General features: G+C 67.6%; 1 protein-coding gene across 1 annotated transcript; it reads right to left on the bottom strand.

Annotated features, from left to right (window-relative positions):
- Window positions 1-1176: 1176 nt before the first annotated feature.
- On the bottom strand, window positions 1177-24992 carry LOC123353587 (glucosidase 2 subunit beta-like). The gene is made up of 18 exons (XM_044994804.1): window positions 24909-24992; window positions 24231-24343; window positions 23419-23535; window positions 22568-22663; window positions 22415-22472; window positions 21530-21647; window positions 20161-20290; window positions 19199-19283; window positions 18516-18594; window positions 17183-17269; window positions 16422-16565; window positions 15618-15714; window positions 9466-9535; window positions 4989-5078; window positions 3500-3574; window positions 2893-2992; window positions 1986-2143; window positions 1177-1700 (listed from the first exon to the last, which is right to left on the bottom strand). The coding sequence occupies exons 2-17, from the start codon at window positions 24316-24318 to the stop codon at window positions 2003-2005; spliced, it is 1575 nt and encodes a 524-aa protein (XP_044850739.1). The 5' UTR covers window positions 24319-24343; window positions 24909-24992; the 3' UTR covers window positions 1177-1700; window positions 1986-2002.
- Between the last annotated feature and the right edge of the window lie 332 nt (window positions 24993-25324).

Genomic DNA, 25324 nt, shown 5'->3' with positions numbered 1-25324 from the left:
GCAGCTGGGCTGGGCACTGCCCGCGGCCTCCCCCTCCCCCGCCTGGGCCTCCCCCTCCCCCAGCCGCCTCCAATGGGGGGGCAGGAGGGGAGCTGGGGCTGAGCAGCTGGGGCACAAAAGGCCAGCGAGGTCTCCCCTCCCCCGCAAGACACCAGCTTAGTGCAGCTGCCCCCTTGCTGCACCCCCCCCCGGGGCACCTGGGGGCCCAGCTGGGAACGGGGGCAGGGAGGCCCCTCTGTTATGGAAATGGGGTGGGGGCAGCAACAGGAGGGAGCAGAGGAACGGCAGCAAAGGCCCCCCCCTTAGTGCCCAGAGCCCAGAGCCCAGAGCCGGCCACAGCGGGAGGGGCCCTGGGGTGGGCACGGCGGGGAGGGTCGCTCCCCCCCCCCAGCCCTGTCGGCGCCCCTCACTCCCAACCCGCAGCCCCCCGCTCCGCCGGCGCCCCTCACTCCTGCCCGCAGACCCCCTGCTCCGCCGGCGCCCCTCGCTCCCGCCCCGCAGCCCCCGCTCCGCCGGCGCCCCTCACTCCTGCCCGCAGACCCCCTGCTCCGCCGGCGCCCCTCGCTCCCGCCCCGCAGCCCCCGCTCCGCCGGCACCCCTCGCTCCCGCCCCGCGGCCCCCCCGCCCCGCCGGCGCCCCTCGCTCCCAACCCGCAGCCCCCGCTCCGCCGGCGCCCCTCGCTCCCAACCCGCAGCCCCCGCTCCGCCGGCGCCCCTCGCTCCCAACCCGCAGCCCCCGCTCCGCCGGCGCCCCTCGCTCCCAACCCGCGGCCCCCCGCTCCGCCGGCGCCCCTCGCTCCCAACCCGCGGCCCCCCGCTCCGCCGGCGCCCCTCGCTCCCAACCCGCGGCCCCCCGCTGCGCCGGCCCCCCTCGCTCCCGCCCCGCGGCCCCCCGCTGCGCCGGCCCCCCTCGCTCCCGCCCCGCGGCCCCCCGCTGCGCCGGCCCCCCTCGCTCCCGCCCCGCGGCCCCCCCTCCGCCGACGCCCCTCGCTCCCGCCCCGCGGCCCCCCGCTCCGCCGGCGCCCCTCGCTCCCAGCCCGCGGCCCCCCGCTCCGCCGGCGCCCCTCGCTCCCGCCCCGCGGCCCCCTGCTCCCCCAGCCCCGCTGGTGATGGGTTCAGGACAGACGCGGCTCTGGGGAGAAACGTCCTTTATTGGGATGGGAATCCTTGACGCTCGCTCCCTCGGCGCTGGCCGGGGGTCGCGACCCCTGAGTGCCTCCCCGCCCCCGGCCTCCCTGCTTGGCTCAGTCGATGCAGGGGCTGGGGGCGGGGGGCAGCTCCTGGGGTGAAGGGGGGGCGCCCTCATGGCATGGAAGTTCTTGGCCTCGGGACCCTCTGCCGGTGACCGGACCCCCGAGTCGCTGGGCACACGGGCAGTGCCCCCCGCAGAGCTGCTCACGGAAGATCACCCAGGGCGTCGGGGGCACTGCCAGGGACCGGTGCCAGGCTGACGGGGAATCCAGTGGAGGCAGCCTGGCAGCTGCCCGGCGGGCACGGGGCACGACTCACATTCTGGTGTCGAGAAGGCAGCTGGCGGGTCGTGGGCGTCTTTCTGGGCAGCTGGGAGAGCCCGGCGGGGGCAGCGGGGGGCGGGCACAGCCGTGGGCAGTGGTGAGGTCCGGATCGGGGCGGGGGGAGGAGAGTCACTCAGCCACCCCCTGGAATGGCCTGGCTGGGAAGTGGGGCTGCAGGAGAGAGACTCTGAGAGAGAGAGAGAGAGAGAGAGAGAGAGAGGAGGTGCCCCGTGAGATGGGGGGCACCGGGCAGGTGACAGCCCTGCTAATGCCCCCGAAGAGCAGCAAGGATCACTGACAGATGGGCAAACTGAGGCATGCCAAGCCCATCCCCACCCCGGGGGCAGGGGGAAACTGAGGCACGCCCGGCCTGGGCTAAGGACACAGGGCCGGTCCCATCCCTGCTCCAGGCTCCATCCCTGCTCCCCCGAACCAGGATTGGTCCCCCCAGCGCCGGGGGGGGGGCACATACCTGGCTCTCCCGGCCCCTCACAGCTCGTCGTGGTCGGCGGCGCCAGGGTCGCGGGGCTCCTGGCAGGCGGACGGCGTCACCAGCTCCATCAGGTACTCGCAGCGGCTCGGCTCCGTGGTGGACGTGACCACGGTCTCTTTGCCGCACGTCAGCTTCACCTGGGGGCCGGAGGGCGACGGTCAGCCTGGGGCGCAGGGAGAGGCCCCCAGCCACGCCCTGGGGCACCACCGGTAAAGCCCCCAGGGCGATTTCCATTGCAATGCGCCTGCCCGTGCCAGCCAGCCGGGCCTCAGACAGGAATGGCTGGGGTGGGGGGCCGGGGGGGAGCGGCTTTGGCCTGCTGTACACAGGGGCTCACCGTGCACCTGCAGGCTTCAACACCCTGGGTGGGGTGGGGGGTAGAGCTAAGGGGGACCCAGTGCCTGGGGGGCAGAGTTAAGGGGAATGCAGCACTGGGGTGGGGGGTAGAGCTAAGGGGGACCCAGTGCCTGGGGGGCAGAGTTAAGGGGGAATGCAGCACTGGGGTGGGGAGTAGAGCTAAGGGGGACCCAATGCCAGGGGGGCAGAGTTAAGGGGGAGGCAGGGCCTGCCCCCACTACTGGCAGCTGCCACAGGGGTATATCTATGGGCACAGCGCTGTCTGGGCTCATGCCCCCCATGGGAGGATGGGTAGGGGGCAGAGGGCGGGGGTGGCAGGCCAGGTCATGGGAGGCAGGGGGCGGAGGTGGTAGGCTGGCTCAGGAGTGAGGAGGGCAGGGGGCAGAGGGCGGGAGTGGCAGGCCGGCTCAGGGCAGGGGGACGGGGGGGGGGGGGGGACGGCAGGCCGGCTCAGGGCAGGGGGCCCCGTGGGGCAGGCCGGGTCGGGGAGGGCAGGGGGGCAGGGAGGGGGTCAGGCCGGGACACTCACGGTGGTGGAGCGGTTGGGGCCCTGCCAGCAGCCCGTCCCGTGTTCGTACTTCATGACACTGAACTTGTTCTCCTCCGGGCCGGCCCACGAACCCCACGTGCTGCAAAGGGGGGGGGGGTCAAAGGTCAGCACCCCACAGACGCCACCGCCGACCCCCAGCCTGTGCAAGGGCCATGTCAGCTGGGGGGGGGGGGGAGCTTGTGAATGGATCCTGGGGCCTTTCCCCTCTAGGGGCGCTGGCTCTGATCCCACCCCAGGGTGGGGACTGGCTGGCTCGGGGGGACCTGGGGCCTTTCCCCACTGGGGGCGCGGCTCCAGTGCAGAGTGGGGGGCAGGGGGGCTGTGGCCCGGGGAGCACGATTCTGGTGCAGGGTGGGGGGCTGGTGGCCCGGGGGGCGCAGCTCAGCAGGGGTGAGGGGGGGCTGTGGCCCGGGGGGCGCGGCTCTGGCGCAGGGTGGGGGGCAGGGGGGCGGCGGCCCGGGGGCCGTGGCTCCGCGGGGTGGGAGGGGGGCTGCGGCTCCGGCACAGGGTGGGGGGCTGGTGGCCCGGGGGGCGCAGCTCGGGGGGGGGCGCAGCTCGGGGGAGGGGGGCTCAGGCTCTGTCTTACCCCAGGTTGGTCTCGGCGCCGCCGTTTTTGGGTTTCTGGGACACTCTGTTGAAGGGGCAGAGCCGGTAAACGTACCTGGGGGGGGAGTGAGAGCGCGGTGAAGGACTGACCCCCCCGCCTCAGCAGCGCCCCAGAAGCAGGCAGAGGCCAAGCGCCCCCTTGGGGCTGGGGGCCCCCCATGTTCCCCCCCATTCCCCACCCCCCACCCCCCTTCCTACCCCCTCCCCCTCCATTCCCCAGCCCCCACCCCGCTCCCCCCTTCCTACCCCCTCCCCCTCCATTCCCCAGCCCCCACCCCCCACCCCCCTTCCGACCCCCTCCCCCTCCATTCCCCAGCCCCCACCCCGCTCCCCCCTTCCTACCCCTCCCCCTCCATTCCCCAGCCCCCACCCCGCTCCCCCCTTCCTACCCCTCCCCCTCCATTCCCCAGCCCCCACCCCCCACCCCCCTTCCTACCCCCTCCCCCTCCATTCCCCAGCCCCCACCCCGCTCCCCCCTCCCCACCCCCTCCCTCTCCATTTCCCAGCTGACCCCCCCCCATCACCTGGGAAATGATTTGGGGGGGGGGGGGCTGCCTTAAAGAGACAGGGCGGCATTTGGGAGCTGCTCTGTGACTCTGGGGAAATTAGCCCTAAATAGCTACCAGGAAAAAACAACTCGTTAGCGAGCGCCTCCATCTGCAGCCAAGGGAATAACGGGGGGACACGAGGCAGAGGGAGGGGCCGTGCCCAGCGCCGCTCACCCCGTGTCCGATGACTGGATGCCAAGGGGGCGGCTCGGTTCCTGCCGCCCCCCCACTGGCGCCCGAAGGCGGGTCGGGCACCCAGCTGAGGTGGGTTGGAACAAATCGGCAGCCCCAGCGCTGCTGGGAACTCACAGGGGACGGTGTGGAGAGGTGCCAGGCTGAGTCAGGGCTCTGCTCCCAGGCCTGGCAGGGGAGTGGGGGCTAGTGGTTAGAGCAGGAGCCTGACAGGGTCAGGACTCCTGGGTTCTATTCCTGGCTCTGCCACTGGCATACTGTGACACCGGGGCCACTCCCCTTGTCCGTGCCTCAGTTACCACATCCATACACAAGGATCTAATTAATGCTGTCCGGTACCCTGGCACCCAGCCCCCCGACCGAGCGGGCTCCAGGCGCTGCCCGGACCCCCGACGGAGAGCTGAGTGGGAGGGGAAACTGAGGCACCGAGCGGGAAAGTGACTTGCCCATCGTCATCCAGCAGGCCGGTGGTGGAGCTGGGAAGAGAACCCAGGCGTCCTGATGACACCATCCCACGCGAGCAGCGCGCTCAGTGCATCGCTCGAGGTTAGCGGAGCACCGTGATGCTGGGCGTCCTCTGGGCGTTACCCCCGAGGCAGAGCCGGAGTCCGGCCGAAAACCTCGGGCTGGCTCGGAGATCCTGGAGCTGGGTCAGTCCCAGGCCGCCCCAGTGAAAGTTTGCGGTTTGAGGGCGGGAGGGGGGGAATCAATCCGATCACCGGCACCTACTCGGTGGTGCTGAGCTCGTAGCACTGGCTGTAGAGATACGCGAACTCCCCCTGGGGGCCAAAATCAAAGGAGATCTCCTTCTCCAGGCTCCTGGAACGACACGGGGGCGGGGGGAAGAGGTCAGCCCCGCGGTTCAGCTCCTTCCCGACCCCTGGTCAGGGCTCTCAGGTACGTACACCCCCCATTGCCAGAGTGTCCGGGCCCCTCCCAATCCCCTTGCGAAGGACAGTGTACTGCTGGGGAAACTGAGGCACGGAGCAGCTCAGTGACGTGCTCAAGCGAGAGAGCAGGGACGCCACCCCCATGGCCCCTGCTTTGCTCTCTGAGCCACCTGGACCACATGATTTCCTGCTGTCTGGGTCCACTGGGAAGCCAGCCCTCTGCCCCCAGTGGCCCTGCCTCCATTCACCCCGTACGGCAGCGACTCCCCGGCACCCTTGGCTCCTGAGTCACGGGGTCCTGCTCCTCCCAGTGGCATTACAGACTTGGTTCTTCCCTCATGCCCATCCCCCTGGCATAACAAGGGGGGCTGGTGACCGCTCCCCCCCCCCGCCCCCAGCACTTTTCATTTTCAAAGCCGCCCAGCAGACATGGCGTCTCCCCCCCTCAGGCAGGGGAACGTTACTCGCCTCATTTTAGAATGGGGAAACTGAGGCAAAAAAAAGTGATAGTATGTGGGGGGGGGGGTGTCAGGGCCTGAGGGAGGAACAGAATCCACCACTCAAGCCACTGGACCCCACTCCCGTCCCAGAGCCAGGGATAGAACCCAGGAGTCCTGGCTCCCAGCTCCCCTGCTCTAACCACTAGACCCCACGCCCCTCCCAGAGCCAGGGATAGAACCCAGGAGTCCTGGCTCCCAGCTCCCCTGCTCTAACCACTAGACCCCACGCCCCTCCCAGAGCCAGGGATAGAACCCAGGAGTCCTGGCTCCCAGCTCCCCTGCTCTAACCACTAGACCCCACGCCCCTCCCAGAGCCAGGGATAGAACCCAGGAGTCCTGGCTCCCAGCTCCCCTGCTCTAACCACTAGACCCCACGCCTCTCCCAGAGCCAGGGATAGAACCCAGGAGTCCTGGCTCCCAGCTCCCCTGCTCTAACCACTAGACCCCACGCCCCTCCCAGAGCTGGGGATAGAACCCAGGAGTCCTGGCTCCCAGGGTTCACTTTGTGCCAAACAGGACTTCTCAGATCTCAAGTCATCTCCCGCTTGCAATGGGCCGTCCCTGCCATCAGCCCCCTGGCCTAGCTCATGGGAGGAGGGGGGGTGGGTTTTTTGGGGGGGGGTACCAGCCCTGGGAGGGGCAGAGATGGGATATTGGAGGGGAGGGGGATAAACTTCCCGGCCCCACTTTGCTCCTGCCACACTCGCCAGCTGCCACAGGCTGGACCCCAGGGGACTCGGGCACCTGCCGTCAGCAAGGGGGGGCCGTCCGGGTTACCTCCCCAGTACTGGTAGCCAAGGCTACTGCCAATTACTGGCCTCTCTGGGGCAGGCTGCTGCAGTCAGCCGGAGAAGGGGGGAGGGGACCAGATGCCTTGGCCAAACTGTCGAGCTCGAGCTTAATTGAGAGCTGGCAGCTGAGCTTCCAGCCCCGGGAGGGGAGTGGGGGCTAGTGGTTAGAGCTGGGGGCTGGGAGTCAGGACCCCTGGGTCCTTACACCTGTGCGCTCGCCAGCTCTCGCAGCCACCCCCCCGGGCCGGTCGCGGGTCCCGGAGCTAACCCCTCCCTCCGGGCTGGCTGGTGGCTCAGACCAATCGCCCCCCCCACACCCCCCCCCCCGTAGCTAACCCCTCCCTCCGGGCTGGCTGGTGGCTCAGACCAATCCCCCCGCCCCACCCGGAGCTAACCCCTCCCTCCAGGCTGGCTGGCGGCTCAGACCAATTCCCGCCCCCCCCCCGTAGCTAACCCCTCCCTCCGGGCTGGCTGGTGGCTCAGACCAATCGCCCCCCCCCCACACCCCCCCCGTAGCTATCCCCTCCCTCCGGGCTGGCTGGTGGCTCAGACCAATCGCCCCCCCCACACCCCCCCGTAGCTAACCCCTCCCTCCGGGCTGGCTGGTGGCTCAGACCAATCGCCCCCCCCACCCCCCCCCGTAGCTAACCCCTCCCTCCGGGCTGGCTGGTGGCTCAGACCAGCGCCCCCCCAGGGACGGCGTCACGTGGCTGGAGGGGGGGATTTGGAAGAGGGGCTCCACTTACAGGCCCAGTCTGGCACCTGCTGCGGTTTTAAGGGGGGGAACTGACCTCGATCGGAACAGGCTGCCCGGCTGGAACTCCAGGGGGCGCCGTCTACCCCACACGGGGGGGGGGCAGGGTCCCACCAGGAGAAGGGTCTTTAGAGCCCATCCCCCAACGCCCCCGGAAATGAGTTACAGCCTGCAGCTCGCTCTTGCATTTGGAGGGGCTGGGAGCCAGGACCCCGGAATTCCCCATTCGGGGAGGGGAGGGGAGTGGTTAGAGCAGGGAGGGGCTGGGAGCCGGACTCCGGGGTTCTATCCCCAGCACTGAGAGGAGAGTGGGGTCTAGTGGTTAGAGCAGTGTGTATACTGGGACTCAGGACTCCTGGGTTCTATCCCCAGCCCTGAGAGGGGAGTGGGATTTAGAAGGGGGTGCTGAGAGCCAGGACTCCTGGGTTCTATCCCCAGCACTGAGAGGAGAATGGGGTCTAGTGGTTAGAGCAGTGTGTATACTGGGACTCAGGACTCCTGGGTTCTATCCCCAGCTTCAGCAGGGAGAGCTAGTGGTTAGAGCAGGAGCAGAGAGGGAGCCAGGGCTCCGGGGTTTGATTCCCCGCTTTGGGAGGGGAGTGGTTAGGGCAGGGAGGGGCTGGGAGCCGGACTCCGGGGTTCTCTCCCCGGCTCTGGGAGGAGCGTGGGGGCTGGTGGGTTAGAGCCGGGTGAATGCAGCTCTTAGTGTGTCTCTACGGGGTGCCTGGCTGCTGCGCAGACACCAGAGCCCAGTTCGGGACGGTATCGAGTCGGGAGAGATCTCCCAGCACGGGCGGGGGGGGGGGGGGTCCACTCGGGTGCTGAAGCACCTTACTGGACCTGCAGGAACTGGTGCCCCCTACGGGAGCCCCCACGTACGCTGGGTGAGAGGTGGGGTTGGACCAGAAAACCCCAGCAAGGCAGCCCGGTGGGTCCGCCCTGCAGCGTCTGCCCCCACGGGTCTCTCCGCTAAGGGTGCTGCAGCCCCCGGCTGGGGCCGGGGCCGGGACAGGGGCAGGCCCGGAGTTCGGGGGGGGTGGGGCGCGATCAATAGGAGACAGCTTGGGGGTTGGGCAGTTTTTGTTTTTATAGTCAGCTTCCATCTTACTGTGATCTCCTGGGAGGTGTTGGGGCTGCGGGGGGGGGGGGGGGGGGAGCTGATTTACTGCTCCAAATAAACAGCACTGAGGGGACAGGTGGTCCCCTGGGGGGGGCGGGTGTCTCTATTAAACAACCCCCCCACCCCAGAGCAGCAACACTGCAGTGCACCAGCCAGGCTGTGACGCGGGAGAGCAGCGGAGAGCAAGGAGCCTTGTCAAGAAGGGATTGTCAGAAATCCCCAATCCTCATTAACAGCTTAATTGGGGAAAGCTAATTGGCTTCTGGCCCTAGCTGCAGTTCATCTCCGATCCCGGCCGCCGTACACGGCTGGGCACTTTCACTGTCCGGGCTCTGCAGCCTGATGCCTCTGCCGTTTATCGCACACCTGCGCTACCCACTAGACCACAGTCCTCTGCCAGGGCGGGGCACAGAACCCAGGAGTCCTGCCTGCCCAGCTCTGCCCACCCCCCATCCCAGAGCGGGGCACAGAACCCAGGAGTCCTGCAGGCCCAGCTCTGCCCACCCCCCATCCCAGAGCGGGGCACAGAACCCAGGAGTCCTGCAGGCCCAGCTCTATCCCCACCCCAGAGCGGGGCACAGAACCCAGGAGTCCTGCCTGCCCAGCTCTGCCCACCGCCCACCCCAGGGCGGGGCACAGAACCCAGGAGTCCTGCAGGCCCAGCTCTGCCCACCGCCCACCCCAGGGCAGGGCACAGAACCCAGGAGTCCTGCCTGCCCAGCTCTGCCCACCGCCCACCCCAGGGCGGGGCACAGAACCCAGGAGTCCTGCCTGCCCAGCTCTGCCCACCGCCCACCCCAGGGCGGGGCACAGAACCCAGGAGTCCTGCCTGCCCAGCTCTGCCCACCGCCCACCCCAGAGCGGGCCACAGAACCCAGGAGTCCTGCCTGCCCAGCTCTGCCCAACCCCCACCCCCGAGCCGGGCACAGAACCCAGGAGTCCTGCCTGCCCATCTCATGCTTTAACCATAAAGTCTCCCACCCTCTAGCAAGAGGCTTCGTCACATTTCCAGGCATCTGAGTTTCCCCAGTTAATTTTGTTCGGGGCAGGCCGGGGGGTGGGGGGCCAGGACGACATGGAAGGGGGGCCCCAATGCCGAGCCTGCACTCCTGCCACACCCCTTAACCGCCCCCCTCCGCTTGCCCCCTTACTGGATGGAATCCTCCATTTCCTTCAGGGACTTTTCGGCTTCTTCAAACTGCTCCCGGGCTTTCTGGGCGGCTGGAAGAGAGGGCAGGGAGGTGAGGCCGGGGGCAGGGAGGGGAGGCCAGGGAGGGGAGGCCGGGGGGGCAGGGAGGGGAGGCCGGGGGGGGGCAGGGAGGGGAGGCCGGGGGCAGGCCGCTTTGCCTATGGTGTCCTCGGGGCGCAGCCGCCTGGAGCGCCCCCTGCAGGAAACTCGAGGGACAGACGCCGCGGCCCATTCGATCCCCGGCTGCCCCGTCGGGGGCAGAGGCAAGTTTGTGCGGCCTGTTAGGAGCCGGCGCGGGACTTGCCGAGCTGCCTTCACGCAGGCCCAACAGCCGGCTGCTTCCTGACCTGCCTGCAGAGCCGCCCCCTTGGCAGCCCAGATCCTGCCGGAGAGCCCCTCCCCCAATGCGGGGAGAGGATCCAGCTCGCCGTGGGGCTGGTTCGGGAGATGGTTTAGCTGTGGCAGGCAGGTGCCCTCCGTGGCAACCAGCAGGACTTGCCAGAGGCCGCGGCGGGTGGCCACGCGCTGCTCCTGCCTTGAAGCCAGCGGGGGCTCTGCTCCCCAGGCCGCCCCACAGCAGCACCACCCCCTTAGCCTGCGGAGAGAAAGGTGTGCGGTAAACAACCTACTGCTCCCGCGGGACAGGCAGAGAGGGTCATTCTGCCGCCCATCTCCGGGTGCCCCCCATCCCCCTGCCGTGACTCCACTCAGACCCATTTAACAGGGAGGGGGGCAGAGACCGGGTGGCCCAGGCACAAGCGAGTCCAGCACAGCGCCCCCGGGTGGAGGCTACCGCGCTCTGAATTCACACGCCAGCGTATTCGGGATTAACGCCCCCGCAGACGAGCCTGCAGGGGTGGCACTGCCCGGCCTGGAGACAGAGCCCGCCCTGGCCCACTGGGCTCGACACAATGATCTGAACTAGCCGGAGCAAGCAGAGAGCAGCAGCTACTGGCCGTTCTAGGAGGGCCCAAAACGTCACCCCGTTTTCAGATGGGGAAACTGAGGCACGGGGGTGGGAAAGTGACTTGCCCAAGGTCGCCCAGCAGGCCGGCGGCACTAGGGAGCTGGGTCGGGGGTTACTTTGGCTAATTACTGCTAAGTAGGTGATCCGGGAGGGGTTAGTTATCCCCCCCCCACCCTCATCGGTTCCCCATCAGTAGCTATCCTGGCCGCCATGCCCCCTCTCTGGCTTGACCTCACCCAGCAATGAGGCTGGTCTTTGCCGGGATCCCCCAGCGAGACAGAGGGTTTGGGGTTCTTGGGGGGACACGGGACACGGCAGCGTCTATCTCCTGATGGTTTCAGCTCAAGGTGCTTCGATCACACACACCTTCCCGGGCTCGGGGAAGACGAACTAATGGTGCCATCCGGCCTCCCCAGCTCTGCACACTCAGCTCAAGGCAGCGAATCTGGGCCAGAGCCAGGCACCGGAGCCCCACTCCCGAGGGCGGCGTTGGGCCATTTCGGCTCAGCGGAGCAGCCTCGGGTATCGAGCGGCTGCCCGGAGAGAGGCAGCTGCACTTAGCCGGGCAGACGCTGACGAGGCTGCGTTCCCGGGGAGACGCCCGCTCCCCGGCCACAGAATCCAGGCGCCTCTGGGGCTGGTCCTGCGGTTATACTGCGGCAGTCAAGAGCCCAGGCGTCCGTCTGGTACATTTCACTGGACTCTGCATTGAAGTGTTGACAGCTCGGGTTGGAAGCCGTGATGACATCGGCAGCGAGGCGGCTGGGGGGGCCCCTTCCAGAACTCCCCCTCTCTTCGGGAGCTGTAACCAGCCTGACACCCAGGCAGGGGTTGCAGTTAAGGCACCGGACCGGGATTCCGGAGATCTGGGTTTGAATCCTAGCCCAGCGAGCTGCGTAGGCCGCCTGTGTAATAGTAACTTGGCAGAAACAGGGCTCGTATCTCTTCATGCGTTGAATGGGGCCCAGGAGCTGGATTCGCTGGGGTCCGGCCGCTGTCGCAGACAGGATGCCAGGGTAGATGGCCCCCCCCCGGTTTGAGACAATCCCCACAGGCCTCAGTTATTGCTGCACGTAACAAATGCTTGAGGCAGCTTGGGGTGAGCCCTGGCCCGGCGGGCTGCGTGGTGCCAGCAGCCAAGCCCCCAAGGGGCAGAGACGGGGCCAGACACAGCCCGGCGGAGAAACGGCAACACGCGGCTGTACTGTAACGGCAGCACGGCAGAGGGGAGGCGGAGCCCCCAGGACCGGACAGCCCCGGCTTTGAGCCCCTGCCCGGCGGGGTCCCCTCGCCGCATCGTCGCCCCGGGGGATCGGCCCGGGGCAGCCTTGCCTGGCTGTGAGCGTCCCGACGGCAGAGCCGGAGCCGAGCAAGGGCCCTACCCGGATGCGTCCTGCAGCAGCCCGCGCTGAGCCGCTCAGGGGTGCTTTCCCAACCAGCTGGGGGAAACTTGTCTGCCCCTCAGGGGCATTGTGGGAAGGGCCCAGGAGGACTAGGAGCCCGTGAGCGATTCAGCCTGTGTCCGCGCCGCAAGGCGGGCGGGTTCCAGCCAGCCTGAAAGCGGAACCCTGGCTCCGACGTCACCCCTGCCCCGGGGCTTACAGCACCAACAAACCCGGGGCAGGGGGTTAGCTGTGGGGTGCGGGCAGACCCTCCGGGCTCGTCTCTGCGCTCCAGCGAGAGCTGCCCAGCTGCCAATCCCCCTGCGGGCTGCAGAGTGACCTGCCCGTGCCAGAGGAGCCAGCGCCCCGAGGCAGGACTAGCTCCGGCGGGCCCAGCTGGCTTGAGCCCAAAGCACCCCAGCTAGAGGTGCGGTTAACCCCACGGGCAGCTGGGGGAAACTGAGGCAGGTCGGAAGTTAACGATCCTGAGGCGCTCAGACCCTGTGGCAACAGAGAGCTGACAACACGCAGCGAGGGCGGGCGCCAACACTTTGGAGGACAGAGCTACGGTTCAGAGGGAGGACTGGGCTCCACACCACAAAATGACAAACCTAAGGTGCTGCCCTCAGGGAAGAAAAACCAACTGCACAATGACAGGCCGGGGGAGAACCGGCTTGGCAGCAGCCCTGCTGAGAAGCCTCTGGGATTTGTGGCGCATCCCAGCCAGGCCGTGAGTCAGCAACACGCTGCTGTTGCAGGGAAAAGCAAATGCAATTTTAGGTTGCACTGACAGAGGCCCAGCGTGCAAGTCACGGGAGGCGAGTCCCGCTCTGCTCAGCGCTGGCTGGGCCTCAGCCCGAGGACGGTGCCCAGGTTTGGATGGAGCGAAGCTGGAAAGGACCCAGAGGCGAGCGACCCAGATGCTCAACGGGGGGGACGCCAGCCACGCGAGCGAAGGAACCGGGGCCGCGGAGCTTGGAAAAGAGGAGATTGAGGGGGGACTTGACAGTGGTCTTCAAATACTTGAACGGCTGCCATGAAATAGCCGGCGAAAAGCTGCTCTCTCTTGCCAGAGCGCAGGACAAGGGGCAACGGGTTCAAACTACGGCAGAGCAGATTTCGGTTCAGTCGCCGGGAAACCTTCCTGACTGTAAGAACAGTAGGACCAGGGACAACCTTCACTGGGGGGTTTTGGGAGGGGGCTGGACAGATCCTCATGGCCCCGCCAGCGCTGCCTCAAAGCCAGCCGCCCCCCCCCCCCCACGGCTCTTCGCAGAGTTCATTACAAGGAGGCGATGAGTCAGCTTCCCCCGCCCTCCTCTCCCTCGCTGCCGGAACAGATGGGGAAATGGGGGCTGGCAGGGGCGCTGCCATGAAACGGGGGCTTTCAACGCCCGAGAGACGGCAGAGGGTCGCCACCGGCGCAGGCTGCGGCAGGAGCTATAAGGCGGGGGGAGGGGAGCGAGCTTTTGGTTTGGCGCGGGGGGCTGGTTTGCTCCGTCCTGTGACGGGTGGGAGGTCCCGGACAGGGCACGCGCCCCGGGGCTGGCTCGCTGGAAGTGCCGAGCTCCGGCCGTTCCCTGAGTCGGCCCCATCTCAGGATTCTGCGCCCAGAGGCAGGAGGATCCCGAGATCCCAAGATGTGAGATCGGCTTGGCTGGCTCCTGGGTTGCAGGCTGGAGAATTCCACTGTTCCCCCAGCGTCGGGCCCGACGAAAGGTGCCTCCGGGTCGTGTGGGCAGAGCGGGAGCCCTGGCCAGGGCACGGTGGGATGGACCCCAAGGCGGTCTGGCTGGACAGATACCATCCAGGGAATGGCGCTCGCTCTGCCCGTGGGGAAATAAAGGTGCACCGGCCGCGAAGCTAGGAGGTGAAGCGAATTCTGGCTAGAGGAAGGATGGACCAGTGGTTAGAGCAATAGCCTGTCCAACCTGGGGTCCAGGTGACGAAGTGGGAATGTTCTTAATGTTTTCCCAGAATACTGTGTGGGTGCCTCAGTTTCCCCTATGCATTTCTTCAGTATCTAGGTGGTGGGATAAGGGGGTGTGAGAGAGGGCCAGTGTGACAGCACTGCACAGAGAATGGCCCACACCCTGTCTCCTGGTAACTGACGGCCTGGGCTCCTCCTCTGCAAAGGTGCCAACTGAAGGTGTGGGAGAACAAAGCGAGCAGGTGACCTCCTGGCCCAGGAAAGAGACAAAGGCCAGAGGAGGGGCTGGGGCGTTTCCGTTTGGAGCTGGCTGGGGAAATGGAGGGGGGCCAGACGGGGCCCTGGCCTCCCTGGCCCCAAGATGGACCTGACTCAGGGGTTGTTTCCTGTATCCACAAACTCTGGGTTGGACTGTGATCCTGTCGGCTAATAAACCTTCTGGCTGACAGTCACGTCTGCCTGCGGAGTTGGGGTGCGGGGCCCTCTGGCTTCCCCAGGACCCCGCCTGTGCAGACTCGCTGCAGGAAGCGCACGGTGGGGCAGGGGATGCTGAATGGGCCAAGCTCAGACCCAGGAAGGTGGAAGCTGTGGAAGCTTCTTGCCCTGGAGACAGTCTGCTCCCAGAGAGGAGGCGCCCCCAGAGTCCCGACCGGCTTCGTATGGAGTCGTTCCAGAGCATCGCCCGGTGACGCCGTGACAGCAAGTCCCTCCATCTCCGTGCCTCAGTTTCCCCATCTAGGACATGGGGATAACGCCACTGTCCTGCCTGAGAACTACGCTAAAGGTTGCGAGGCGCCCAGGCGACAGGGGCCAGAGAAACCGGGTATTGCTGGCAACTGCCATTTCCCGCTCCTTGCGATTCGAGCTGCTGATACTTCGCCAGCCTCGAACCCCTCCCCGGCACTCGGCAGCGCTGCCGTGCACCCCCAGTCAGCTGCCGTGCCGCCCCTCAGAGGTGGCTGCCCAGTTCCCACGCTCCTTGGGACTGAGCACGAGTCATGACCCATCCTCATAGTCTGCCTCTGGCCCAGACCCTTGAAGGTACTGAGGTGCCCAATTCCCCTCAGAACCAAAGGGAGTTAGGCACCTACGTAGCTTTGACGCTCCGGGCCCGTCTTGGGCAGGGCGACCGGCTCTGGAAGGGAACCGGCGGCAAAGCCCTTGAGCCCGGAGTCGAGAGGAACTGGTGAGTTCTTGGCAACGCTCTGACTCACTCGAAGACACAAACCGGCTCGGCTCCTCCCGCCCACGCCCGAGCAGCCGGCACGCGCTCCAGCCCTCTTAGAGCCAATGGCGTTTGTTTGGCGCTCAGGCGGCACGTTCAGCCTGCGGTAAGCCCAGAAGCCTCTGGGCGACGGGATTTACAGAGAATACCAGGAGCTGTTCAGGTTTGCACCAAACGCGAGGCCGTGGCAAGGAACCCGCCGCTGGGGGCTTCGGCACCCCTGGGCTGGGAGCCCAGCCGCCAGGGAGGGACGCCGGTAACCGCGCGTTGACTTCGGTCGGTCACGGAGCGACTCCTGAGCCAAGAGAAGGTGCCGACGCCGACGCTCACGCGGCTGCTGGCATTCGGACCAGGCTCCGGGACACGGGCTGGCAGAGTCACGCGGCCACGAGGGGCGACCCCAGTTTGAATTCTGGGCCCGGCTAAGGGATCTGGGGTCCCCCCCCTGCTGCCCGCTACATACACGGAGCTCCCCCTGCTGGGGCTGGGATGTCGGTACAGGGACACTGGCAACCACAAGTCGAGTTATTCAGCACATTCAGGAGCCCGCTGGGGGAGAATTCCCCCCCCCCCCCCGTGGGCAGGTTCTGGCCCCGATTTAAAGCCTTACCGTCAATGAGGGCCTGTGTTGCTTCATCGTAAGGGGGCATCTTCTCCGCCTCGTCCTCCTCCGCTGTCTTGTCGGCCGGCTGCTTGGGCGGGGGGACCTGAAGGGGCAAAGGGAATTTGGATTGGACCCCTGGCTCGCTGCGGGCGGGGCGGGAGAGTCCCTGAATGGAAGGATGCACGGAGCCCAGGCTGGGGGCGTGCAACCCTCTCGTTCTATGCAATGAGCCGGCGGAACTCACTGCCACATGAGGGCACGAGCTCAGCAGGAGGGGCTGGGCCTTTAGACGGAGAATGAGATTATCCAGAGGGGGAATGACCAAGGGTTCGGGAGGGTTAGAACCACCCCTCCCCCTCCCCTTTGGGACAGGGGCTGAGCTCGGAGGAGCCTGTCCCTGGGGGCTGGTTATCCCACCTCCTTCCGCGGAGGCACCTGGCCCCGGCTTACTGGAGACGGGATGCCGGGCTAGATGGGCGTGTCCCGGTCCAGCGATCCCAATGCTCCTGTGGGGTCACTTGCATGTGCCCTGGGGGACGGGGTAGACACTGGGGGGTGCTGCAGGGATTCAGAAGCCTGAATCCTATCAGCTTTCTCGTGCCCCTAATTCCCACAGGGGCTGGGGAGTCTCCGGCAGGCTCGCAGGAAGCAGCTGGGATTAAACTGAGTGCCGGGGGCAAGCAGGAGGCATCCCTCGTGGGGAGATGGCTGCAAGGACTGGGGGCTCCGGAGAGATCCCGGGGGCTCCGATCTCTGCCCCAGCTGGCCCGGATCTGCGAGGGCCAGGTCACAGCCCCTCCCCCGCGCTACCTTCGGCTCCTCTTCGTTGCTCTCGTCATCGTCGCCCTCCTCCTCCTCTTCCTCATCGTAGTCGTCCTCGGGGGCCGGCTGCTCCAAGGGCAGGTCCGGCTGGGGCTCCGGGGCCTCGGGCAGGGGAGCGGCGTCAGGCAGGCCCTGGAAGCACACAGCAGCCACAGGCCAGCGTCAGCGCAGCACCCGGCTGCTCCCTGACGCTGCCAAGCAGGGTCCCAGGGGAGAGGGGGGGCCGGCCAGCGGATGAGGCAATGCGCAGGGGGGCTGGACTCCTGGGCTCCTTCCTGGCCCCAGCCTGGGGACCGAGCAGGGGGCAGTGATCAGCCTACAGGGCCAACACCCTGCTGTGGGAGTGTCACTGCCCCACACCGTGCCTCAGTTTCCCCACCTGCACAATGGGGACAACGATCCTCAGCTCCTTTGTGAAGCACTTTGAGCTCCACAGATGAAAAGCACGAGAGAAGAGCTGGGGAAACCGAGGCACCGATAGGGGAAGTGACTCGCCACTGGCGGCACAGCCACCGATCATCCCTTCACGCTGCACACTGCCAGGGGGCTTCACACCCAGTCACTGGTGACGCTGGTGACACCACGTTAGTGCTGTAAGAGCTAGGGAAACTGAGGCACCCAGGAGCAGAACGCAGGTTTCAGTCCATGCTCTATCCACTGGACAATGCTGCCGGGGGCTCGCTATGTTATTCCAGACTTGGATGGATGCAGAGGCCCCCTCGGAGGAGGGCCGGCCCCACAGCGCTGACCTCGGGCTTGTAGTTTTCCTTGATTGCAGCCCACACGGCGTCCCGGAAGCTGGAGGCGTCGGCCTGCAGGGCGTTCCCCAGAAGAGTCTGGAAGAGACGCACTGAGGCTTGAGTACAGCAGGGCACAGCAAAGCCTGTGGGGGACTCTGCCACCGGATGCAGATGAGGCCAAGAGGAGGGCAGCTGAGAGGAGCCGGGGCTAGCAGAGAGGCAGGCTGGGCCAGTGGTTAAAGCACCCAGCTGGGACTCCGGGCTCAGCCACTGTCTCCCTGGCTGACTCCTGAATCTCTCTGCGCCTCGGTTTCCCCATCTCTAAAGTGGGGACAACCATCCTTCCTTTTCCGTCTCCCCCTAGGGGTCTGTGCTGTGCCTCGCTCATTGGGGTCTCTCAGATCTGTGCTGCAGTCGACTCAACCCGCGACCCAGAGCACCGGGCGGGAGAGGAAGCTACTCAGTCCCCAGAGAAAACAGGGCTGAAGGGGGGACCCCCGCCCCAAAACACCCTCAGGATCGGAGCAGCAAGGACGCCTGCCTGTGAGCCCTTACTGCCACCTGCTGGAGAACAGGGGGAACGGACACTGGTGGCTCTGGTCCCTGGGGGGCAGTGGAATTGGGTTTTGGTGGGTTGGGGGCCAGGAGGGACCGAGCTGAATTGCTGCAGGTTTCACTGCGGCCACAGAAGCAAACACGGCAGCCCAAGTGCGGGAGGGTTTCCGCGAGCTGGGCGGAGCTCTGCCTTTGTAACGGGATCAGTGGGATTTCACTGCAAATGGGGCGGGGGGGGGCTTTGTGGGACAGGGTCTCACCCCACGCAAACGGAGCACTGTTACATGATGGTAGTGGGAGCTGTTAAGCAGCGGCTGCTTCCTACCCCAGAGGTGGCTGCATTTCGGTGCGAGGTGAAGCGATTCCTAGGTAGAGTTTACAAATCAGCCGAGCATGGGATTCTATCTGGAGGGGAGCGGGGTCTAGCTGGTTAGAGCAGGGGGGCTGGGAGTCAGGACTCCTGGGTTCTATCCCCAGCTCTGGGAGGGGAGTGAGGTCAGTGGTTAGAGCAGGGGGCGGGGCTGGGATTCAGGACTCCTGGGGCTCTTTTCCCAGCCCTGTGAGCGTGCTGTGTCGTGCCACCGACCCTGCAAACTTAGTCAAGGCCCTTCCCTGCCTCAGTTTCCCTGTTGGTGACTGGAGGACGACCCCACCTGGAGGGTTAACGTGAGACGTGCTAAGAACTGTTTGGCACATCACTGTGCCTCTGTCCTGGGAACGTCGCCCCCACCCCGCCCCCCGGGAATGCCTCGCCCCGCCCCCCCCCGGGACGCCATCCCCTCCGTACCTGGGCTTCCGTTTCCGAGAGGGTCCCGTCTCCATCCACATCCAGCTCCACGTGGGTCTGGAGCTCGGCCACTGACACCCTGCGGCCAGGAGAAGCGGGAGGACGCGTGAGCCGGTGCCCTCTATGCGGAGGCAACGTGGGTCTGAGGGCCTCCGGCTGGCGAGGGGCCAAGGAGCTGGAGAGGCGCCTGCCCCAGATGCCCATCTGCCAATCTCCTTTGGGACTTGCTGGCACCTCACCGACCCACACGGGTGGGTCACCTCTGACCCGCGCCCCTCGCCCGGCTGCTCAGTGCGCCCGGCTCCCCCCACCTCTCTCCAGCGCTGGCCTGGCCCAGCAACGAGCCCCAGGCCGCCTGCTGAACCGAGCTCCCCAGGCATCGCCCGAGCTCTGCCGGGCAGGGGGGATCTTGGCCTGGGGCAGGTTATCCCAGCAGCACCGGGGGTCTTGTGCTGGCCCGGGGGGAGACTGGCGGAGGGGAGATGGCAGCAGGGATCGAAGGCAGAGTTCACGGGCATCTGCAGGGGGGTCTGGTCTCAGCCTCACCCACTTCTGTGAGGGGCACAGGCACCCGCCAGGCCAGGCCCTGCTCCGGGGTACACACTGCTGGGGGGCCGGGGGGGCACAGAGCACACACAGGCAGGGGGCACTGCTCACCCCCCCACCCCCAGATCCAGACTCACAGGCCGTCCCCGTCATCGTCCAGCTCCTGGAAGGCGTCGCTGGCTCGGGCCTGCTCCTGCGCCGCCTTCTCGGCCGCCTTCTGTTCTGTGTGAGACCAGCCACAGAGCTGCGGTTAGGGCGCGGCGCCCCCTGCCCCTGCGTCCCCCTGGGGGGCGCCCCCACGCTGGGCACCGCACTGACGCCAGGGAGCTGCGGCCCCGAGGGAGCCAGTGACTTGTCGGAGCCGAGATTGGAACCCGGCTCCCCAAGTCCCAGCCCAGGGCTCAGCCGCGTGGCCCCAGCTGGGAAGGGCCCGGAGCCGGGTTTGCTAACAGGCGGCAGGAGTCCCTGCGAGAGGGACAGGGGGACGGGGACGGAGCCTGCAAAGCCCCCCGACAGCTCCCGGACCCCCCATCTCCCCACTAGTCCCTGCTCCTCTCCCGGAGGAAGGCACCGAACCAGGGGGCCTGGCGCCCCGTTCCCTGACCTAACCAGTCTGCTGCACTCCCTGGGAGAGGGGAGCCCGACTCCCGCCCCGGTGCTCTGCCCACTGGGCCCTGCTGCCTTTCACGGCAATGCTCCCAGCCCCACACAGCCAGCCGGGCACCCTCCCGCCCCCCAGTGCCCCACAGAGCGGGCACCGCCCTCCCTCTCCCTCAGAGCCCTCCCCCTCCCCGAGAGCCCCACGGAGCAGGCATCGCCCTCCCTCTCCCCCAGAGCCCTCCCGCTCCCCGAGAGCCCCACGGAGCAGGCACCGCCCTCCCTCTCCCCCAGAGCCCTCCCCCTCCCCGAGAGCCCCACGGAGCAGGCATCGCCCTCCCTCTCCCTCAGAGCCCTCCCCCTCCCCGAGAGCCCCACGGAGCAGGCACCGCCCTCCCTCTCCCCCAGAGCCCTCCCCCTCCCCGAGAGCCCCACGGAGCAGGCATCACCCTCCCTCTCCCCCAGAGCCCTCGCCCTGCCCCACAGCAGGCACTGCCCTCACCCTCCCACTTCTTCTGGTGAATCTCCTTGGCTTCCTTTTCTGGCTTCTCTGCTGCCTCCTTCACCGATCTCAGCGTCTCCACTTGCTCCTCCAGAGACTTCCTCCCCTCCTGTAACTCCGCCAGTGTCCTCTGCACAGGGGGCGGGTGGGGGTGTTAGGGAGCAGGCCGGGCCCGCCCCGCTCAGCGTGGGGGGTTGGGGAAGCAGGCCGGGCCCGCCCCGCTCAGCGTGGGGGTGTTAGGGAGCAGGCCGGGCCCGCCCCGCTCAGCGTGGGGGGTTGGGGAGCAGGCCGGGCCCGCCCCGCTCAGCGGGGGGGGTTGGGGAGCAGGCCGGGCCCGCCCCGCTCAGCGTGGGGGGTTGGGGAGCAGGCCGGGCCCGCCCCGCTCAGCGTGGGGGGGTTGGGGAGCAGGCCGGGCCCGCCCCGCTCAGCGTGGGGGGGTTGGGGAGCAGGCCGGGCCCGCCCCGCTCAGCGTGGGGGGGTTGGGGAGCAGGCCGGGCCCGCCCCGCTCAGCGTGGGGGGGTTGGGGAGCAGGCCGGGCCCGCCCCGCCCAGCGTGGGGGGGTGGGGGAGCCGGCCGGGCCCGCCCCGCTCAGCGTGGGGGGGTTGGGGAGCAGGCCGGGCCCGCCCCGCTCAGCGTGGGGGGGTTGGGGAGCAGGCCGGGCCCGCCCCGCTCAGCGTGGGGGGCGGGGAGCAGGCCGGGCCCGCCCCGCTCAGCGTGGGGGGCGGGGAGCAGGCCGGGCCCGCCCCGCTCAGCGTGGGGGGCGGGGAGCAGGCCGGGCCCGTCCCGCTCAGCGTGGGGGGCGGGGAGCAGGCCGGGCCCGCCCCGCTCAGCAGTCACCAAGCAGTGGCCCCTGCCCAGCTAGGGGGCTCAGGCCCTCAGGCCGCAGCTCCACCCTCCTGCCCCGGATTTACCCTCATCACCCGCTGTGGGGATCATCTGTTCCACAGGCAGGGGACCGGGGGGATGCAGCGACTGGCCCAAGGTCGCCCAGCAGCAGAGCTGGGAACTGAACCCAGGAGTCCTGATCCCCCGTCCATCCCCCTCCCGGACTGAAGCCTACACCGCCCCCTCCCCCGCGGCTGGGAGCAGAACCGGCCTCTCCCCTGGGCCACGCTCCCTCACCACGGCTACAGCCACGCTGCAGAGCCAGGCGGGCCCGGCACGGCCTAGGAACCGCGTCCGGGGCGGGTTCACAGCTCACACTGCCACGGGGCTGCGGCATCAACGGACCCAAGCACGTGACGCTGACGCGCTCCCGATGCTGCTCTCAGCTCCCTCCTCGGCAGCCGGGCCCCGGGGGCGGCTCCATGCCCACGACCCGGCTGGTCTCACCAGGGCAGGGACCCGCCCAGCTCCCCGATCTCCTCACCTGCTTGTCTTCCCTGCCCTTGCTCGCTTCTTCAATCAGCACCTGCTTGAGCTGGAAGCCTTCCCTGGCCACTTCTGCCATCTGCGCCAGCGCCTCCCGCTCCTTCCGGCCCATCTCTCTGCACGGGGCGGGGGAGAGGCCCCCGCGTGAGCCAGCGGCGCCAGGGGCCAAGCCTGGGAGCGCTGGATCTAAGGGCGTGAGCTCTGCTGCCGGAGGGAGAGCCCCCGGGGCTGGGCCTCACACCCGTACGGGTGCGGCCCCTAGAGAGGGGCACCGTGTGGTCACGGGCTGTGTGAGCAGGTGCAGCGGAGGTGGGACGCCCCAGGCGGCAGCTGGCTACTGGGCTGGCGCAGGGACGGGCCAGCTGAGCAGGGACGAGCCTTCCCCGGTCGATTTTACTGTCCGCGATAGGAGCCGAAGCTTAAGCTTCCCCCAGGAGCTGACGGGGTAAAAAGCCACGTCCCTGCTCGGCTCCCCCACCCCGCACCAGCTTAGCCCTGGGTTGGAGGAGTCACCCACCCCAGGGCCCCACCGACCCCTGGCTGCTTTGCTGAGACGGGGGGTGCCAGCTCGGGTGGCGATTTCTGTGGGCCGACATCCACGTGCTGGGTACTGGACTGAACCCCCCGGGACAAGGCACTAAACACAGGGGAGCAACTCAGTGGGAAACGGAGCCCTCGAGGGGCCCTGAGCCAGCCAGCCACTTCCCCGGCCTCGGGCCAGATCACAGCCGGCGCCCCCTAGAGGGGAACGGCCCCGTGTCCCAATCTCCACCTCCGGGGCCAGACTGGAGCTGGTGCCCCCTAGAGGGGAAAGGCCCCACGTCCCCCGAGCCATCCAGTCCCCCCAGCCGACTCTGATCCCCAGCCTGCGGGCTGCTCTTACTTGCAGGTGTTCTCGCACACGAAGCCGCTGTTGTACTCGTCCGTGGCGTCGCAGCAATCTGAAAGCGAGAGAAGAGCGGCTGTCAGGGCCCCACCCTGCGCCCCCAGGCAGAGCGCCACCCCCCGGCCCCCGAGCAGCAGCGGCTCAGCTTACCGCAGACGCCGTCATTGACGCGGGAGGAGGGGATGTACTGCGGCCGGTAGCCGGCGTTGGTGCAGTGAAACCGGCCGTTGGGGCAAGCCGAGGTCCCTGAAAGACACACAACAGCCCTGCTGGTTGGCAGAGCACAGACCCGCAGCGGGCAGCTGCCCAGTCTCCTCGCCCTCAGGGCCGGGCTTCACAGCAGACGTAGCCTGAGTCCTGTCTACACCCCACCCCCCCGCTGGCGTAGCCTGCCAGCCCAAGCAGTCTGCAGCGTGGCTGCAGGGGGCTGACAGGCCTCCAACGTCTCCCCACCCCCCCAGGGCAGATTCTCCCCCAGTTCCCTGGGACAGCACCCACCGCGCGGCTCAGCCACGGGGCACGCTTAGTGCAGCCTCCGAGCGCAGCGGTAGCGAGGACAGAGCAACGCGAGGCTTATTTCAGCGCATCGAACGCCAGAAGGGGTCACCTGGCCTGTCCTCCTGGCCAGCACAGGCCGGGGACCGTCCCCCAGGACGTGATTTCAGGCCTAAGCTGTGCCACGGGCAGAGACCAGGAGAGGCCGAGGTGTCCCCGGGGCCCCCACGATGGCAGGGAATTGACTAGATGAGGCGTGCTGAGCCACGCTTGAGGGGAGTGAGCGACACCCCCTCAGTCCCCTCTTCTCCTCCCTGCTTCGTGCCTCCCATCATGCCCCCCGCAGCTGCCTCGTGTCCTCTCCCCCCAACTCCCCCATGTGCCCCCTGCTCTTTCAGGCAGGACCTGCCTTGGCGGGCACAGCCCCACACCAACGCAGCAGCGAGCGCCAGGGCGGGGCACGCTGCTGCCTTACCGGCAGTGGGGCTCTCCGGCCCGTCACCCACCTGGCTCGTCCGAGCCGTCCTGGCAGTCGCAGTAATCGTCATTGACCCACTCGAAGGCGATGGTCGAGGACCCGTCCAGGCAGGTGAACGGCTTCGATTCCTCGTAGAAGTGATGGTCTGGGAGGGAGAGAACCGGAGACGTGACAGGGAAGGGGGAATCTGTGGAGATGCACCCACAACCCCTCCCTCTCGGGGCCTGCGCTTCCTCCAGACCAGTACTAGGACAAGCTGTCACCCACCAGCCCCGCCACCACCACGGCGCCCGCAGTCAAGAGAGGAGGGTCGGCTCATTAAGAACGCCCCGATGTTAACGACCAGGTTGCAGAGCTTTTACTCTGCCACCCTCGCTTGCCAAACAGAAAGCAACTCGACTGCTGCGGTCCCCCAGGCCTCACAGGTGGGAGCTGCGGGCTAGTAGTTAGAGCAGGGGGGCTGGGAGTCAGGACCCCTGGGTTCTATTCCCAGCTCTGGGAGGGGCTTGGGGGGTCTAGTGATTAAAGCAGGGGTGGTAATTCAGGACTCCTGGGCTCTAGTCCTGGCTCGGACCCCGATTTCCCAGAATACCTTGGGGGTAAGCTCCGTGCCTCAGTTTCCCCATCTAGTTAAATACCGTCTGCCTTGGAGGGGGATTATGGGGCCCGGAACATCCATGAAACTCAGAGCCGCTGGCCAATGGTGGAGGTGCACGGGTGGATGCAGCAGCTCTGCCCACAAAGGGGCATTTCCTTTAACTAGCCCCGCCCCCACGCACTTTTTAAAGGGCCAGGGACCCAATTCAGTATGGGACTGTGTGGCAGCTCCTGGTGACTTACTGGTCAAAGAGACACCCCGGGGTCGCTTCACCTCCACGGCAGAGGCCAGGGCGCTCAGCGCGGGCAGCAGCAGCGGCAGCAGCAGCATGATCCACAGGCAGAGGCAGCAGATCCTGGTGGGGAGGGGAGAAGAGAGAGTCCGCGTAGCCCGTTGTTTCCTCTGCACCATTCCCGGGGGTGGGGGTGGGGCTCAAATCCCATAGAGGCCCCTGTAGGAACACGCCCCTGGGCAGCCCAGTGCCTGCAGCGCCCTCCCCAGCTCCTTCCCCACCCAGGGGCACAGTCCGCAGCCCCATAGCAGCCCCACTCCCGCTGAGGCCCCTATAGACCCAGCTCCGCTCTCTCACCCATGGAGGCCCCTATAGAACTGAGCTCGCCCCCCCCATCGGGGCCCCGATAGATCCCACCCCTCACTGCGGCCCCATAGATGCAGCCCGGCCCCATCCATCCCCCAGAGACCCCTATAGACCCGGCCCCTATAGAAACCCAGCCCCTCCCACTGCGGCCCCTATAGAGCCCCACTGCGGCCCCCATGGATCCAGCTCCCCTCTGCCCCATGGAGGCCCCTATGGAATGGAACTCAGCCCCCACCAGGGCCCCTATAGACCCAGGCTCGCCCCTCCCGCCAGTGGCCCCCACCGCTCCAGCCCCGCCCCCACCGGGCCAGCCCCCCGGTACCCGAGGAGGGGGCGGAATCCCCGTGGAGAAGGGTCCAGGGTCCACGCCAGAGAAACCGGAAGTCAGCGGCGGCTCACATCCGCTTGGGCGCCCGCAGAAGGCTGGAGGCGGGAGAGACAAAGGAAACGGCGTGTTCGGGCCGCCATGTTGAGAGTGGCAGTGCTCGCCCTGGCCCACTGGCGGGCGGCCATTTTGGATGTGGCGGAAGTACCTGACCCTTCCCCTCCTAACCATGATGGTGTTGAATGCGCCGCGGTTTGGCGGCCACCTTGAATGTGGCGGAAGTGGTCCAGCCAATAATCGCAAGGGGGACCGGGCAGGTGGGGGAGGAGGATGTCTCCCAGTCTCCCCCTGCCCCACTGGATGGCGGCGGATGGGACAGCCCGCTTACCTAGCGCCCACTCAGAGGCCGGGTC

The sequence above is a fragment of the Mauremys mutica genome, chromosome 20 (genome assembly GCF_020497125.1).
Source record: "Mauremys mutica isolate MM-2020 ecotype Southern chromosome 20, ASM2049712v1, whole genome shotgun sequence".
NCBI classification, from domain to species: Eukaryota; Metazoa; Chordata; order Testudines; family Geoemydidae; genus Mauremys; species Mauremys mutica.
Note: the sequence above shows the minus strand (reverse complement) of the source record. Positions and strands in the feature narration are given on the sequence as shown.